Below are 18788 nucleotides of genomic sequence, written 5' to 3'. Positions count from 1 at the left end.
CCAGAAGCTCTAACAGATGTCTACGCAACACCAATATTGAAGAAATAGGCAAAAAGAGAGTAATCAAAGAGAATAAGAGGATGCTTATGGACATCAAGAGACTAGAACAAGAACGGTTACACACAGTCACAATAAACCTGAAACTTCTTAGGTTGAACAGAACCAAGAAGTAAAGTAAATAGGGGTGAACAGCGCCTATTGAATGTGATGACAAAGAAACCACCAGTCATAGACTTATTTATAACATCTGTAAAATTAATCAACTAAAAATGTAAAGGTATTTGATGTGTAATTTTATAAACCTAATGAATTATTAGCATTTATTCCTAGTAACTGAAATGAATTGCCCCACAATATTCAGAGAATTATAAATAGCACATCCATCCTTTTTTATTTTTTTTAAATTGTGATACTTCATATATTGTAGACACACAGTATCATACACACAAAGAATTACCTCATTTATATGTACAGTTTAAGACAAATGATAAAATGAAAACCCATAATCCATGTTAAGAAATAAAACACTACCAGGAACATAAAAAGTCCCGTGTGCCCCTCATCATACCATACCTCTTTGTCCCCAACAATAACTGATCAAAACATGAATTTTATGATAATAATTCCTTTATTTTTCGCAAGATTACTACATATGTGTGTGTGTGTCTAACAAAATATTGTTGATTTCATTTGGTTTGGAACTTCTAATAAATATACTGAATGTATTCATCTGCAACTTGCCTTTTTTGTTTACCATTATTATGCTTTTGAGATTCATCCATGTTGATACATACAGCTGTAGTCCATTCATTTTCACTGCTGTGTAGTATTTTAATATATGAATAGTATACATGATAATGTATCCATTCCATCATTGATAAACACTTGGTTTATTTCCCATGATTTTGCTATTGTGAACAATGCCAACAATCAGTATTCTTATACATGTCTCCTGGGTAGAGCCCCAAGTAGTCTGGACTCTCCTTTTGTACATGTATCCAAATACATCTTCCCATTTGTGCCTGATGTCTTCATTTAGTGGCATCCAAGATGGCTGCAGGGAGACTACTATAACAATACATGCATATTCTTTGAATTAAAACTTCATTATTTCGAGATATTTAATATGGAAAGGTTGATTTATATTCAATATCCATCAGCATCATCACAAGAAATTTTAATGTAACATTTGTCAAGGGAGAAAAGGAAGAGCTGTTAGATTCTGTAAATATAATGTCAACTGCTAATTTTTGAATGATTATAAAAGGCTTTAAGTTTTGCATTACTTGCTTGTGTGAACAAATTTCTTGTCAACAATGGATATCCAGGATTTAAAGAGACCATTATTAAAAAGCGTTGAACAGGAATTATGCATAGCCATTTCAAGGAAAACATCTGATATAAAAAAAATATTATGCTTATGGAAGCAGTTTCAGGTTTCTAATTTTAAAAAAGTAAATTATTTCATCTGAACCATAACAAAAATTCAATATCTTCCTTAACACCTTTTGTAGTAGCCAGTCTCTAAGAGGGCAGCCAGGGATTCTTGTTTCTTGGTGTTCATGCCCTGGTGTAGTTCTCTGTCATACTGTATAGTTTAGGCCTCTGTAACTAATAGGATTACTGCAGAAATGACAGTGTGTGACTTCCAAGGCTAGGTCATAAGAGATACTGTGGCTTCTGTTTAGCTCTCTCTTAAATCACGTGGTCTACGGGAAGGCAGCCATAGTGTTTTGAATGCTCATTCAGGAACCCAAAGGAGAGCTCCACCTGCTGAGAAACTGAAGCCTCCTGTCAATAGTCAGCACAGACTCACCACCATGTGAGTGCGCCATCTTGGAAGTGGGCCCTCCAGCCCCAGGTAAGCCTTCAAATGATGCAGCCCCTGAAACGTTATAGGAGATGCCGAGCCAGAACCACCCAGATAAACTGCTCCCAAATTCTCCACCCACTATAAACTATGTGAGATAGTAAATGGCTATTGCTATTTTAAGCTGCTAACTTTGGGGGTAATTTGTTACACAGTAATAGGTAACATTTTACTTTATTTTTTACCATAAATACATGAAATAAAGACAAGTCAATTGTTTTCAATAACTCCTATATAGAAGTCCCTCTTATCCTCCCCTCCCCCCACAAATCCCCTTCTAAAAAAAGGAGATTCAGGTATGGTGTTGGGGGGAAAAAAGCAATAATTGGGATTGCCAGTGTTTAGGGTCCCTCACTTTCAGACAGACATCTTCATGTCATCTCCACAAGAGATTCCTGTGTTTCTATTTTTATGTAAATTGAGCAAAGGAACAAAGAGAATGAAGGGCGAAATAGGCCACGATGGGGGTAAAAACTTTATTTAAAAGTTTTGCAGGACCTTGATGGTCCTGAATTCACTCTGTATACAAAACATGAGCAGGACTGACATATTTGGAGGCCCTATGCATTAAAATGGCAATGATTCCTTCCTACGTGCAAAGCAAAATGTTAGAAAACTATATGTGTAGGAAGCCCCCAAACATTTCTATTTTTCCCTAATGCTTTTTTTGAAATGCTAATTATGAAATCCATCTTAAAAGTTGTTTTAGTGCCTCTGCTTTGTCTCTTCACTCATAGTTGGTCTGCCTGTTTAATCTAGCAATGATAAAACACTCTACAAACATAAAGGCTCATTTGCTAATGTGAACATTTTCATCATAGCACCTCCTGTGCCCCAGTTATTATGAAATCAATCATTTTACCTTCCAGCTACTAGCTTTTCTTAAGGGGTTCTTGTTAGCACAGCTACCTTTGATACGTGCTTTTTCTGTTAATATTCCTTTAAAGCCCACTATAAGTGTTCTTTTTACCCAGAAATTGCAGTCTCTGATTGGCAACTAAAATCAGAATGGTAGGGTAGAGGGAAGCTCATTTTAGACCTACAGGAATCATGCTGCCCAGGTTGTCCCTTTCCCTGTCCCATTCTCACCTTACATGCATTGCAAAAGGTCAACATATTACATCCTAATCAGGTGACAAATGCTAATTTCTAAGATCAAGAAAGGTGCTTCACATTATCCCTTTGTGGAGACAAAATCCAGACCCAGGGCAGGATGGGGGGGCTCTGAACATCCTACATATTTAATAGTATTTTGCTGCATGTGAGGACTGATTGGGGACATGCTCATGGAAAGCAAAGTGATCAGAGTTAGAGGCACTGTTTATTAGTTTAAGCACACACTTAAGTCATGGATAAAGAAGGGCACTAAAAATATGTTATTTCTTAATGATTTATTTTAAAATGAATGCTGAAACTGAGCTGTTCAATATGATAGCTATTAGCCACTGTGGCTATTTAATTTTAAATTAATTAAAATTAAAATTAATAAATCCAGTTCCTCAGTCTCACCAGCATATTTCAAATGTTCAATAATCCCTAATGTATTTAAGTCATCACGGAAAAGAAATAAAAACTTCATTGAATTGCCTTACATCTATTTTATGATTTGACATTGTTTTTATAAAGTTTGAATTACACATTTGGGAAATAGTAAGAGAACCATAATATTTTCACGGTTCTGGAGACCTCTAAAGAATTTAATCTGTCCTTAGCCAGCAGTATCCTTAACAGCATTTATATCCTTGACCTCCCCTCCACGTGCCTCATCAGTAAACCATTGGCCGAGACAATCATCCTTAAGCACCTCCAATCCAAGAGCAGAGACCCTAAATAGGGGCGTCGGCCGGTCTCCTGGCAACAGCGAACGCGATCCCACCTCTTCCCCTGCCCGCCCTCTCTTACCTTATTAGACTGCAAGGGGCGGGGCCAGGAGTCATGTGCCCAATGGGAGGGGAGCGGAGGAGGAAGTCCTAGCCGCGTCCCCGTCGCTAGGGAAACCGCTGCAGCTGAAGTTAGCGCGCGATGCCGAGCGCTGAAGAGCCGGCTGCGCTGGCTGAGGAGAACGCGGTCCAGGAACCCTGCGCGGACCCACGACTGCGACTCCTGGGAGCCTACGTGGCCCAGAGCCTGCGGCCAGCTGCGGGAGTCTGGGAGCGCTGCGCGGGCACCGCGGAAGCGGAGCAGCTGCTCCACGCCTTCCTGGGCCGTGATGCTGCCGAGGGACCGCGGCCGCTGCTGGTGGTGCGACCCGGGCCCGGGGGCCTGATGGTGCGGCCGACGCTGGACTCGGGACCCGAGTCCGGCCCGCCTCGCACTAAGGGGCTTTTTTTTCTGCGCACCAGGCCCGAGTCGCCGGGGCCCAATAGCTTCCGCGGCTCAGTGCTCTGCGGGGACGTGCCCGCCGCGCCCCTGGAGTATCTGGCTGCGCTCTTCTCTGAGGTGAGGGTGGGTTGGTTACCTCGCTCAGGCCGCCGGTGGCGGGGCAGGGAGGGGGGAGGGCCGGCGCAGACTCGGGGCGGAGGCGGGGCCTGGGGGAGGGGCGGGCCTTGGGAGAGCGAAAACTCCCTGCGAAGTTCGAGTCCGGAAGAAAAGGAATTGGATGGGGGGCGGGGCCGTGTGGAAACTGAGACCCGGGGATACGGAACACCTGAGAGGCGAGCTGGGGAAATCTGAGTAGGGGCCAGGTAAGAGTGAGAATGTGACGGCGCTGAGACTTGGTTCAGTCCTGGTCAGGGTTCAAGCCAAAGTCAAGGAGAAGCCAGAGTCTGAAGAGTTCCTGGGGTCTGACCTCTTTTTAAGGCTATAGATCTTCATTTTCCTATAAAGCGGCTCTGGGGAAGACCAGAAGTGGTCAACAAAGGGGCATTTCTATTGGGTCAGTGAGGTGAAGGGAAAGGCTTTGAACAGTGTTACGTCTGGGAAAGTTAGGGGAGGTGGTTTGGTTTTGATTTTCATCTCATTCATTACACAACCATGAACCGAACGTCCGCCCTGTGCCCAGTTAAGTTGGGGCATCCAGTTGGAAATGTCCACCAGGTGTTCGGAGGAGTCTACCTGGAGCTCAGGGAGGAAGATCTCCAGAGATGTAGGTTATGGAATACTTTGGTGGCACCAGAGCGGAAACCTCTAGATTGCAGGCGATTTCAGAATGCGTGCTCAGGAGAGATTCCTGGGACATTTATTCCGTTTTAGAAGGGGAGTACACTTCCCTGTAAGTTGAATGTGCTTCTGGAGACTCGATGCCCTGAATCCTGCAAGTTATGAGTTAAGTATTTACAGAGTACTGGCAATCTGATGTTTCATGTCGTATCTGCTATGGGTAATACCAAAAAAATAAAGGTAAGATCCAACCCATGAAATGAATCAAATATTTAAAGTATTTAAAATTAGTCTGTTGGATAGAGGTAGAGCTTACCTAAAGTTGGCCCCAGTGCTGGACCCAGGTCCTACAGGCTCCCTGCTACATCAGCTGTTAGCCCTCTTGTTGCTTTATTAGGAGGCTGTGGGGAGGAGAGAATTTCAGGGAAAGGTTTGGGGGTCACAGGAGCTCTCAGGGACCCAGGAAAGCTAGGTTTCTCATTAGATGTGGAAGTATTTCAGTATTTTAACAACTGGAATGGCTTTACTGCTGTGCATTGTCTGAACACCATCCCCGCAGGAATCCAAGCTTGGATCAAATCCCCTTATAAATGATGATGATGGAAAGAAGTGTCACTGGGTTCAGGGAAGAGATACATGCATGGTGTGAGAGCCATGCTTAGCCTCAAGTGTTGAACTGACTCCTGAACAAAGGAGAAGGATTAGGATAGAGAACAAGGTCACTTTCAGGTAGGGAGCAGATTGAACAAAGGTTGAGACATGGAACTACACCTAGTGTATGCGGGGGACAGCAGGTCAATCCCACAGTTGTGTCAAGGCCAAGGTATGTCATGAAAGCAAAAGTAATTTTAAAGTAGTTGAAACCCTCAAATGTTCAAGAATTTTCGTTGGTGCATTGTGGGGACAGCCAGGAGTGCAGTTTTCAGGCTCTCGGCCTCACGGCCTCACGTGGAAAGGTGCTGCCTTAGGTAGTAAATGGCCATCAACTGTGATCGAATGGTCATCAGCTGTGGCTACTTGGCCATCGGTTATAACCAGTGAGCCATTGGCCATTAATATAACTGCCGTGGCTACGCTAGCAAAAAATGCGGGCTAGCAAGAAGATGGTGGCTGAGCTAGCAAGAGCGGATTGCAGTTAGCAAGTGAGGTTGGTTGGCAGAAAGAAGTGGATGGCAGGTTGCGGATAGTGTGGCTCTGCTTCCTGTGTCTCCAACCCAGCCACCAGCGAGACTATAGTTGTATGACTCCCCTATCTATGGCTCCGTGGGTGCTCCTTTTTGGCCTCACCATGTCCTGCGTTCTTATGTGGGGAGCGGGACCACAGACCCCACAGGCCACCCCGAATGACATGCATTGAAAGAGATTGTAAACAAACTGACTGTGAATCAATAGGGGACTGAGTGAAATAATTAAGATCCATCTATAATTAAAAGGAATGATTGATAATGAAACAGTCCTTAAGGTAATATTTTTATTGTGGCAAAAAAGCATGTAAGATAAAATTCACTCTTCCAATAATTTCCAAGTGTAGAGTACAATATTATGAACCACATGCAAGTTATTGTGCAACAAATCCCCAGAACCCTCCATGACTGAAACTCTACACCCACTGAACAACACTCCCCCTCTCTCTTCTCCAGTATCTGGCAACCATCATATTACTTTGTCACTATAAATGGGACCACTCTAGGTATCTCATATAAGTGGAGTTATACAGTATTCGTTTATTTTTTACATTTTCTTATTTTATGATTTTTATTCAAATATAGCTAACATACAATATTATATTAGTTTCAGGTATACGCCATAGTTATTCAACATTTATATACCTAAAGAAGTGATCACCACGATAAGTGCAGCAACCATCTGACACTGTACTATGCTATCACAGTATTATTGACTGTATTCCCTATGCTGACCATATTTCTCAGGATTTATTTGTTTCATACCTGGAAATTTGGACATCTAATTCCCCTTCACCTTTTCCTCCCTTTTAAAATTTTTCAATTACAGTTGGCATTCAATATTATTTTACATAAATTTCAGGTGTACAGCATGTGGTTAGACATTTACATAATTTAGGAAATGATCCCCCTGACTAGTAATCGCCTGGCACTATATATAGTTATTATTATGTTATTGACTATATTCCCTGTACTTTATTTTTCATCCCCATGACTATTTTGTAACTACCAGTTTGTATTTCTTAATCCCTTTACCTTTTTCACCCTGTCCCCAACCCCTTTCCATCTATCACTCCAACAAATCTGTACTCATCTGACATCATACATAGTTATTACAATATTATTGACTATATCCTTATGCTATACCCATAATGTAGAGTATAGCATTAGGAATGCAGTCAACAATATACTGTATTTTTCACTGACTCCCAACCCCGTCAGCCATCTGGCAACCATCACTCCATTTAAAGTTGCAACCCCTCCACCTCACATTCCTGATTCTCCTCACCTGCTTTATTTTTTTCCATAGTTCTTATTGTTTGTTGATCCTTTCTTCCCTAGAATATAAACTTCATGAGGTCAGCATCTTTGTATGTTTTGTTCACTGATGTACCTTCCCAGCACCTCGTACAGCACTGGCCCATAGTAGATGCTCCATAAATATTCATTGAATAAATGGATGAGTGGCTTTTAATTTCATAGAGTTCACATTCATTATCTTTCTATCACTCAAAGCTCTCCAAAGTCCAACCAAAAGCCACCTACCACTTTTTCTTCAAACAGTGTACATTCAGTTATTCTATGAACATATGTCAAGTGTTTCCTGTATGACAGAAGTGAAGGAGGACTGTGCATATATAAAGATCAAATCAAATAAGATACAGTCCTGCCTTTGAGATCTTAGGAAAATTACTGTTTATCCTCTCCCCTCTTAGGCTTTCTGCCCTGGGTCCAAAGAGTTCTTTCTTAAATGAATCTGAGTGGAGCTCAATTTGTGACATTTTATTTCTTGGAGCTCTCTGTTCACTTCTTGGTCAGTTCTCAGTTCAGTGATTGATGCCAGACAGACTAGGCAAGGAGCGTCCTCTTGGAATTCACGTGTGGAATCCAGGTATTCTGTTTTATAATTGCACAGACTTATTGGTCACATATAGAACCCAACCAACTATATGAGTCCATGTTTCCTTTTCATTATTGACTTAGTAGTTCCTTGTCACATTACCAGAGCCTCTGTTTTTCGTTCTCGTATTCCTTTTCCATTAGTTATGAGCTCTTGGCAGGCCGTGGTTCCTAGTGGGTTATAGTAGTTACAACTTTTAAGTTGCTAGTGATAGAAAACTCAATTTAAACTAGTTCAGAAAGTTGAAGAGCAGCCTGACTGAGGAGCTCAAATGATGTCGTAGGCCTTGGTCTTTCTCCATCTGTAACTCCCTCTTCTCCGTACTGACCCTATTCTGAGGCTCCATATGGTAGCACAATGGCCACCAGTAGCTCCAGGCTCATAGAAAAGGCAAAGCTTCTCTTCCTCAAAAAGTTCAGATGAGAGACTTTGTCCTGACTCGCATTGGTTCAGGTTTGTTCACATGTCTACCTCTGGAGCCGGAGATGGGTACCGAAAGAAGAGGAACTATGCCCCCTCATACCCTCTGCAAGCAGGTAGTCAACCTTGCCTGCATTTGTTCTATATTCTGCCTCTGGCCTTTGTAACTGTTTCGGTCACTTCCTGTTCACCCTATTGCTTAGGTAAGGATTCCTGCCCTAGGATTATGGGGATGGCTGAATACACAACACTGGTCCAATGAGACTGACAGCAATTATTAGTCACATATACTCACAGCCCAGAGGAGAAGGACACCATGCCATGCAGGGCCACATGGGGGTTGCCCTTGGGAACAGAGTGAACAAGCAGGGACTATGGATAACAAGCTTTGTACTGTCAAAGCTTACTGGTGCCTCTGGTTCCTGTGGGAGGATTGGCTTGTTTGAATAATTCCACTGTCTGGCAGAACTGCAGCCCACTACCCAGGGATAAGCCGTGACTATGCCTGGTCCCCTGGATAAGGAGGGCTGGTTTTTTGTTTGTTATTTTAAGAACTCTTCATTTTTTTTTATTGGGGAATATTGGGGGACAGGGTGTTTCTCCAGGGCCCATCAGCTCCAAGTTACTGTCCTTCAATCTAGTTGTGGAGGGCGCAGCTCAGCTCCAAGTCCAGTTGCCATTTTCAATCTTTAGTTGCAGGGGGCGCAGCCCACCCTCCCATGTGGGAATTGAACCGGCTGTTGAGAGCTCGCGCTCTAACCCACTGAGCCATCCGGCTGCCCGGGAGGGCTGTTTGATGAGGGGAACTTATGTGCAGGAGCAGAGTGGGAAGGAAGCTTGTGATAGGCTATTCAAGCCTCTCCCGCTTTTACCAAGGCAGTACATGCTTTTGGTTCTTAATATCCGGCCTTTACTGCACAGTGACTTGGAAACAGTTATGTATAGCTTTCTGAGTCTCGGAATAGGCTTTCTCTCTGGTCTCAGCATTAGAACACCTGCCTTTCTGTCCTGTGGCACCTCTGTTATAGGTAGTTATCCCCGTCTTGACCAATGAGAAGAATCAGCTTGGTTGGCCCCACGTGGTGTGTCGAGATGTCCAGCAGCATGCCCACGGCCTCCAGTGGGACCTCCTCATTCTCCTGCAACAAGTGAGGGGGAAAACTTTGCTGCCTCTCCCAGTAGGCTCAGAAAAAGTGGAGTTTGTGGATTCTAAAAGTGGGACGAGGTAAGTACCGCCAGCCTGGCCATATGGGCCTCATATGGGAGCTGCTAGTTTTTCTGAATGTTGTCTTTACAACTTTTCTGTTCCTGACTCTGAAAGTCTCCTTGTTCTGCCCACAAGCCGACTGTCTGCTTTCTTTGCCAATGTCCTCAAACTGTATGTTTTGTCTTAATTACTATCCTTGCCCCCCTTCCTTGGTCCTGAGTCTTTTAAGGCTATCAAAGCAACATGACCTTTTTTCCACCCAGAATTATTTCAGGGCGAAGAGCAGCCACACTGATTTCAGTATTTTGCTTACCAGGACAGTGTCTCATCATTGGCAAAGACCCAGGTCTGGCCTGGGAGACAGCCACGCCACTTCCCAGCATCTACCCAGCACACAGTGTCACAGACCTAACTCTGCTGTCTCTTGTTACATTTCCAGACCCTCCTCCCCCAGTAGCTGGAGACTTTTTTCAGGTCCTGAGGATGGCTGTTTTTTTTTCCCAAACAGAAACAAATCTGTCTTCGTTGGAGCTTACAGTCCTTGCCTCCTGTGCCCCATTAGGTACTAAAACCCCAACCTCGTCCTTTCAGGAGTGATATCCACCATCAGCTTCCACTTACTATTCCCGCTACCAGCTATCATTGTTTCTGTCCCATGAGGATTTGTTCTTTTTCTTTCAAGCTAGGCTATGTATCTAAATGATATACTTTATTATATTCTACTCAGGGTGCAGGTGGCTCCTAACAAGATGCTGAAAGTGGAGGGAATTCCCTAAACACAGAAATTCACTGCTGAATCACCAAAGTAAAAATGCCCATGACAATTTCATTGTAAACCTTGGTTGGTAGTAGTAAGAAAACCATCTTAATGTTTTTGATCCTAATATTAAAATGTTTTACTGGTTCAACAGCAACATGGATGGATGGAGGACCATGACAGATCCACTATCTCTGTCATTTCCTTGAGTATCTGACATAAAATGACTTCGATTACATAGAACTTAGTGCAAAACCCTGGATCCTGGCTTTTAATCCAGGCTCTGCCACTTGCTGGCCAGGTGACTTGCAAGCAGTCATATGATCTCTCCCAGCCTCAGTTTCCTCATTTGTTAAATGGAGATGACCTTAGAACCAACCTCATACTTAGAGTTCTTATGAGATGGCATCCATCAAGCTCTTAGGACAGTGCCAAACATATAATAGAGCTTAATAAATGGTAGCTGTTATGACCAAGCCACAGAGACTTGAGATTGGCCAAAAGGGTCAAAATGCAAAGCTGGCTGATGTCCAGCATATACTAGACATTCACCTTCAAGGATAACTTGGGGGAAGGAGATCATAATGAAAGCTGCAGTGGGTGACTACCACGTTGGATGACCTCCATCAAACAAAATGGGCAAATTCCCAAATGCCAGCTGGCCACAAAGTACCTGAGACTACCCAGCATTTCTCCGTGTTTGTGGCAACAGGCTGCCTTCCTGCATGAGCTCAGTCTGCCCAAATGCCAAGAGTTTCTGAGTGTCTTACTGTCATTGTTGTGTATTCAGGGCCCATGATTTGATCTGAAGAATAAGTAATTCATGTGATGGCGATGCACTTTATAATGAATTTTTGCTATTGGAAGTAATTTGCTGCATATATAATTTGACTGGAAAACTTACTGTGGTTTCATAAAAAGATTCAGTTTTCAAAATAAATAAATTCAAATTACTCTTTTCCTGTTCCTTTTATATTTTAACATAACATTCAGTTTATGTGTACATAATCATTGCTGAGTTTGTCTCCCTTTGTTCAAATTTGATAATTTCCCAAAAGACTGGGTCATTTTTCAGGATGATGAGTATCTTCTCCCTTTAATACGTTCTGTCATGACTTGTGCCGTATCATTTCTCAGCAAATATTAATTTGATGAAATTAAGTGAAGGTGGTTTTCTGACATGAAAATGTGAACCATAGATTCTCTTTCTTATTTGTATTTTGAGTTCTTGGCATGAACGGTTTTCAGTTAAGACTTAATAAAAAGGGAAACCAGAATGTATTTTTGGTTTTTAACTTCTTCCAAAATATTCCTGTTTTTGTTTGTTTGTTTGTTTGCTTGCTTATTGAAAAGGCATATGAGGAAGAATGCTTGGGAATTCCATTTTTCACTGAAGAAGTGAGGACAAAGCCAAGTTAATAGTGGCTAAAGGTTTGCCTCATGGAAGAGGAAATAACCTATTTCCTCTTGATGCAGAGGTCAGAACTAAGACCAAAATGAGGAAATCACAGGGAGATAGACGTGGTTCTATGTAGAGACACACTTTCTGGCAAGAAGAGCTGATCTCCTGAGAACTGCACTGCTTTGTCAAGTTGGGAGCCTGCTGACATTGGTGGAATTCAAGCAAGGGTTGGGTGGTCATGCAAATGTTTTCTGTCCATTCGAATGTTTTCTGTCTGTAGTGATCCAGTGGAGCCAGCAAGTGCGGGTGTCCAGTGCATTTCTGCCTTGACAGAAAGACTTGAAAGGGTTCAATGTTCTTACAGTAGTCTTCAGAATGTTGGTGAACCCCTGAGTCTTGAATAATCGTGTACGCGTGATTGTGTATGCATGCATGCATAAGCATTTTGTCTGGGGAGAGGATATCCTACTTTTCATTGACTGCTCATCAACCTTTTCTCCAACGAAAGTTAAGAATGCCTGGACTAGATGGAATTTCCCACCTAGTTTTTTTTTAAAAAAAACTTGGGATTCTGTTTTGGGGGATACCCAGAATTATTTCCAATGTTTCAGGGGTTTTTGTGTTGATTTGTTTTTTGTGCTTTTCACAGCTTGGATTCTGCAGATAAGTCAGTCATTTATGCCATTGAGTCTGCAGTGATCCAGTGGAGCCACCAAATACAGGCGGTACTCAAGAGAGAGTCTTCCCAGCCACTGCTGCCAGGGAAGAATCCCACCCCTAAGTTGGAGTTGGAGTTCTGGAAGAGCAGGTAGGTACATGCTCAAACCCTGAGGAGTAGGTAGGTGTCTTACAGAGGGTAGTGGCCTGGGGGAGCCACCCGCAGCTGTTTCTCATGCCCCCTAGAGCAGACAGGTCAGTGTCGTTTGGGGCAGTACAGTTTTCTATACTCTGGGACGTGTACAGTTTCCCTAGGATTCAACAGTTGCCCCTCCTTTCTTAGACTATAGCTGGTGTATCTTCTGACATGTCTTCAAAAGCTCTTTTACCTACATGTAAAATTAATTAACTCTTATAGGTTTTCTTCCTACTTGTCTACTCCCTTCTCCTTGGACAGTCAAGGCTGTATGCACACACTTTTTGTAAGGATCTGTAGAAAAAGAGGGGTTTTGACAGCTGGATGCAGAATAGCCTGTCTTAGGTCCCAGCTAGTCATTAGCAGGGCTAGAAAGCCCATTAACCCCTGTGTCCCAGCCCCACAGAGTTCTAGAAAGACCGAACTATGGCGCCTACTGATTCCCCCTCCACCTCCCCATTTCCTTGTTCCTATTTATCATTGTGCATAGCAATCTTTTACTCAAGAGGGGATAGACAGATGTTTGAGGCAGATGTCCCTGTCCTTGCATTGAGTGACGACTGTCTGTGTCACATGACCAAGCATGCCTCCAGCCCTGTTTGTGCCGCCATACTGAGATACCCCTCCGCTTGCGTGGTTTCTGACCATTCCACTGATTCTCCAGCAGCTTCACTCTAACACCTCTCTCACCCCACCCCAAACCTTACTACCAGAGCTAATGACCTCCAGCTGCCAAGCTTTTGAGCCACCAGATGGTCACAGCAGTTTTTCCCTGCTATTACCTCCTGGAGCTGCCCCTTTGAACCACGTTCCCTACAGAGGCTTCTGCCCTCCCTGTTCTGGGAACAGATGCCCTGGCCATTTGGGCTGGAGCCAGCCTCTGTGGAAGCACCCTGAGGCAGGGCTCCTCTCGGTCCAACTGAGGGTGGGTCATCACTCTGTGACCGAATTTCCTGGTGTTCACCTGGATTCACCCTTCTCCACGGTGCTGCAGGTCTGAGGATCTGGAATACATTTATCACCAGCTGAGGTCGATACAGGTGAGGAGCATGGCAGGACTCCTGGATAAGCTTCAGAGCAGCTACTTCCCAGCTTTCCAAGCCATGTGCAGGGATGTTGTAGCAGGTGAGGAACAGGATTTTCATAAATACGTTTGACCTGAATTTTTTATTTAGTGTGGAATTATCTTCTCTCCCTGATTTCAGCAGCTTCAAGTTCTTAGAACCTTCCAGCCTGACACAATCTGGCATGGTGGCAAGAATACCGAATCTAGAAGTGGGAGAGCAGCTCTGCTGTGTTCTGCTTGCATTTCCACCACTTTGTGACCCAGGGAAAGTTACCTAACCTCTCTGAGCTTTAGCATGTACCATGGTTAAAGAACGTAACTTCCTACCTACTTCCCTAGGCTGTTGTGATATAATGTAGGTGGGTGTATTTTACTGACTATACCACACTGCACACACGCATGTTGTTACTGCTCACTTCTGCAATGCAGGTCCCTTTGCCCCGGCTCCTTGAGACGTCTCTGTTCCATTTCTAGCTCCATTCTGCTTTTTCCATTCCTACTGTCAGATAGGATAGCAATTTCCTGGCCATCTGAGCACCAGACAAGATTGGCCCTTGTCAAAATTGCAAAGCTAGCAAAATCTATAATTAGAAGTAGGTAAATTTTTTCAGGACTCCCTCTCCCCTTGCCGGTGCACTTTGCTTCTTTCCTTTCTCTTTCAGACCTCCTCCTAGCTCTTCAATGTTGAAGGTCAGAATGTGCTTTTAGGGTATTTGCAATTTCATGTGATTTACGCTTAATCCAGGAAGTGATTTTCAAATATTTTTTCTCTATCAGACTCTTTCTTTAAATACAATCTGTGTAAATCCAAAACATAAAACTAATCAAGATATATTTGTTCTGTTAAAGAGGGAGCGTCCTATGTGCATAGCCCCTGGGTGGATCCCTTATCTCACCTTCTTCCCCCTCATGGTGTGGGGTTTTGAAAACCACACAGCTACAGGGATAAAAGTTCAAGCGGTGACATTTCTGACATGTGCTGTATAACAGGACATGTCAGAAACGTTACCGCTTGAACTTAGAACTGGCATAAGTAGCTAGTCTTTGAGGTCTTTCTGGCCCCTAAAATCTTATCACACTGTCTGCTCTGCCAGCACATAAAGCTGGCTTGGAACAAGGTCCCTCTTGAGGCCCCAGTTTATTGCTTCATTGAGCGGTTTTGTGTCCCCGAGGAATCAACTGTTGTTCCCAATTTATAGTTCAATTAAAATAGTACAGGTGTCCCCAAAAAGGGGTACATGTATCACTGTTGGTATGAGAGATGATTGTGGGAGATGTATGGAGAGGTGTACTTAAAAATATGTTAAAGCGTAATTGTTTTTGGCAAGTGATATCAGTTTTCCATTTATGTAGTGTTTTGAAGTTTTCATTTTATACGATTTTATTTAGGTTGAAATGGGAGGCAATTCAGAGAAAAGTATTAAGTAATACTATGGTTGTATGCAGGCATGATGAATATTATAAAAGAAGTATGCAAATGACTGTAATGTGGGGCTCTGAAATAAAACAACATGTAGTAAAAGTGTATTTATGAGTTGGTTATTTAGAGCCCAAAATAGACCCAGTCTTACTTTACTATAAGACCCGGTATAATATATATAATATAATAATAATATAATATGATATAATATAATTATTATAATATAATACCAGGTCTTATATTAATTTTTGCTCCAAAAGACTCATTAGAGCTGATTGTCCAGCTAGGTCTTATTTTTGGGGAAACACGGAATTATAATAGTACCAGATAACCACTACTGTAAAAATAGAAATCCTTGAAATACATAACTCAAGTCCGATGATGGAAAAAAAGACATTTTTATTAGAGGAGTTAGATAGAGACTTGGTCAGAAATTTTGGAGGGATCTTCAAGGAATAAAACTATTTTAGAGGCTGGCAACTAATTTTCCCATGTCTCATTTAATTTCAGGGAACCTATCTTTCTTTATCCTAATATATATATACTATCTGCATTACTTTTATCAGTCAGGATTCTTATACGATCAGCGTTTTTCATTGGTTCACTGATGGACTGACAAGTGGGAGAGGAAAATAAATATTCCTGAATTCCTGGGTGTGAAGTGAAAAAGCGTGAAAAATAAAGAAGGAGGTTGAAGGACTGTAGGATAACGTGTGGGAACAAGATTATCTGAAGTGGAATTGATTGGGGCAATGAAGAAACTTGGAAAATAGGAAGCAACAGTACCCTGGGGGGTAAAAAACGAGGGCAATAAAGACTAATTAGGGAGGTCTCATCTCTGGCCACTAGGAGGCAGTATTGGCATAGTACAGCGTGGTTGCTCCTCCAGGCTTTCTGTAGGTGTATATTTGTGGAAGAGAAAGAAGTCCAGTGGGGCTCTGGAGCTGACTTGGATTGGCTTGCAGTTTCTCATGAGAGCCTACTGTACACAAATCTTTTCAACTCCTCCTCCCCAGCAGCCAGTGAAGTCCAGGTGGTAGCTTGAAATCAGGCACCACGTGAATATTAATAATACGTATTTACACCACAGAAATTGGCAAATACTACGAATAAAGGCTTTTGTCCCAGAAGAGCCTGTTATTAAAGATTTATCAGCAAACCACTGGACATCATTGTGTAACTGGCCATTTATATTTACAGTATTTAAAAGGTGTGAGCCTCACTGTTCATCTCTCTTCATTTGCCTTGTGAGCCAAGATGATTGCACCGTGGCCTGGATGAACCAACCCTCAAATAATTGTGTTTTTAACATCAGTAGAGTGCCTATTTGTATGAGTAAAGGAGGTTTTGCTTTTTTAGAAAAAGATACAAAGAGAAGGTTCCTCTGGCCTGATGGTCTTAGACTTTCTCACGGCCCTGTGAAAGCTAGAGCATATGCTCATTAGAGTGGCTGGTGAATTCTGATACCCCTGCCCCTACACAGCAGTGTGATACTCCCAGCTTCCGCATTTAAGAATCACTGCTGTAATCAATTTACTGTGACATTTGATTTTCAAAAATCAATTCACACACTGCTTTCCAGAACTCCATTTGGGATACACAGTACGAACGTACACATCACAAACTCCTGTGTGTAGTGAGCCTCACAACCATCAAGCCAAGGGTTCAACTTAATAAACGTGGGGTAATCTTGCTTTTGCTCAGCTAGGCAGGACTGGTCGATTCACAGGAAGACCTGGGCAAGTTGCTTAGGTCTTAATTTCTTCACTTACAAAGGGGAGTAACAGAAAACCTCACAAGGTTTTCTACGAGATGGTTTAAGTCTAGTGAGTAAAACAATGCCTGGCATATTGGAACTGTTTACTCTATAGTGTATGTTTCAAGCTTCCTTTAGGATGAATGCAGAGCATAACATAACATAACCTGAGGCCATCTGCTCTCATATACTAGTGCCTGATGATCTGCCTGGGAAAGAACCTGCCTTGGTAAACACTCCTTGCAATGAAGTTTATTCAGTGGGCTTTTACATCCCCTCTAAGCTGCAGAATTAGTACCCGGTGCTACTGGGTTTTTTCCTACGTTCCCCTCTCAGTCACCGCAAGATGATTGGTGAAAGGCACCTCTCTGTCCTTGGCTATGTTCAGAGGAAGTGGTAGGAGATTTTCTTGGCTTTGAAAACCAGCAGAACTTGCCATCATTAGTCTGTACTATTTCTCTGTTCCCTGTGACTTCTCCTACATAAAGCCTCAATGAGATTCTTCATTAGCAAGTAGTTATCAGAGACATTACCATTTATGGAACGCCTGCTTTGGTCCAGCACTGTGCTAGCTGTATATGAAGATTCTGTTTGTCCTACCTTCAAAGCTTTCCAAGAACTCTTTAATAAAATTAGTTACTGTCCAACTTATTTTTGAGATTCAGAGAGGTTAAATGTACCTAAGGTCATACAAGTGGTAAGTGTCAGGGTTGGTATTTGAAGACAGATCTTTCTGACTAAAATCTGTCCTCTGTCATCTATTTTGTGCTGCCTCAGAGATATCAGCAGCAAAGGAATGAGGAAATAATTACTGAGTATTTTGCACACACACAGCACCAGATGGGCTGAGAGGACCCGGATGAAGTCCAGATACAGGGATGTTATAAGGGAGGCCCCTCGGACCATTATCCTAGCTGTCCAGGGCTCTGTACATTTCAGTATTTCCTCATAAGAGCTAGAAAGTTTATGGGGACCAGCCTTCTCTCTGCTCTCTCAGTTTAGGGAGAAATGGTAGCCATCGCTTTGCAGGTACCAGGGCTTCAACTCGGTGTGTATGAGCCTCAAGCAGGGAAGGGTGAATGTCTTCAATTCTTTCCAGCTCTGAGGGAGGCGCAGGATGTCCACACGCACCTGATGCCACTCTGCCGCCAGCTGGAATCCCTAGAGGGCCTGGAGTTTGCGGAGGTGAAGCCACGGCTGCGACCTCTACTCCACGTCGTCTGTCTGATTTGGGCCACATGCAAGTCTTACCGCTCCCCAGGGAGGCTCACTGTGCTGCTCCAGGAGATCTGCAACCTTCTCATCAAGCAGGTTGGCTGCCCCAGGATCCCCAGTGACCTCCCCTTGGGGGCTGGTTGGCATTGAGTCACAGGGAAGAGTAAAATGTTCATTTTATTCAGGGCAGGGAAATGATTATGGTCCAAAGTGTTCTCCCAGTTGATTTATTTTAATCACAAGGTCATAACACACAGAGACATTTTCAGTAGTGTTGGAATACACTGAAGGCCTTCCTTTTCCCTCTGCCCAAAACTCAGGGTCTCACGAAGCGTGGGTGTGGTGAATTTCAACCTCTTTAATGATCTGTGCCCACAGACTGGTATTAAGTCAGCCGTGAAACTTAGCCATTAAGAATGCTGCCTCTGGAGTCAGATGTCCCTGTGCCAAATCCTGCGTCCCTTCTTGTTAGCTGTGTATACCTGGGCAAGTCACTTATCTGTTCTGTGTCTCACTTTCCTTGTTTGGGCAATTGTGAAAAGAAGAGGACCATATCTGAGGGTAGCAGGCTGACTGTGAAGCTCTGATGTCATCACGCGTGGCAAGGCTTCCAGGGTGCCCTGTGAGCTACAGAGAGGC

The 18788-nt window shown here is 43.1% G+C and overlaps 1 protein-coding gene across 3 annotated transcripts in view; it reads left to right on the top strand.

Moving 5' to 3' along the window:
- Positions 1–3796: 3796 nt before the first annotated feature.
- DNAH9 (dynein axonemal heavy chain 9) overlaps positions 3797–18788 on the top strand; it is a 316438-nt gene continuing 301446 nt past the window's right edge. The window contains exons 1-5 of one of the 3 annotated variants that reach the window (XM_088801912.1): positions 3797–4309; positions 9502–9698; positions 12489–12647; positions 13687–13817; positions 18034–18245. In XM_088801912.1, the coding sequence (XP_088658038.1) occupies positions 3893–4309; positions 9502–9698; positions 12489–12647; positions 13687–13817; positions 18034–18245 (1116 nt within the window). In that variant the 5' untranslated portion in view covers positions 3797–3892. The remainder of the gene's footprint in view (positions 4310–9501; positions 9699–12488; positions 12648–13686; positions 13818–18033; positions 18246–18788) is intronic. The other 2 variants (XM_088801911.1, XM_088801910.1) reach the window with 2 other exon arrangements.

The sequence above is a fragment of the Rhinolophus sinicus genome, chromosome 12, assembly GCF_057876585.1.
Source record: "Rhinolophus sinicus isolate RSI-liver-muscle chromosome 12, RSI-T2T, whole genome shotgun sequence".
Taxonomy (NCBI): domain Eukaryota; kingdom Metazoa; phylum Chordata; class Mammalia; order Chiroptera; family Rhinolophidae; genus Rhinolophus; species Rhinolophus sinicus.
The sequence above is the reverse complement of the archived record's forward strand: the minus strand, read 5'-3'. Positions and strand labels throughout refer to the sequence as shown.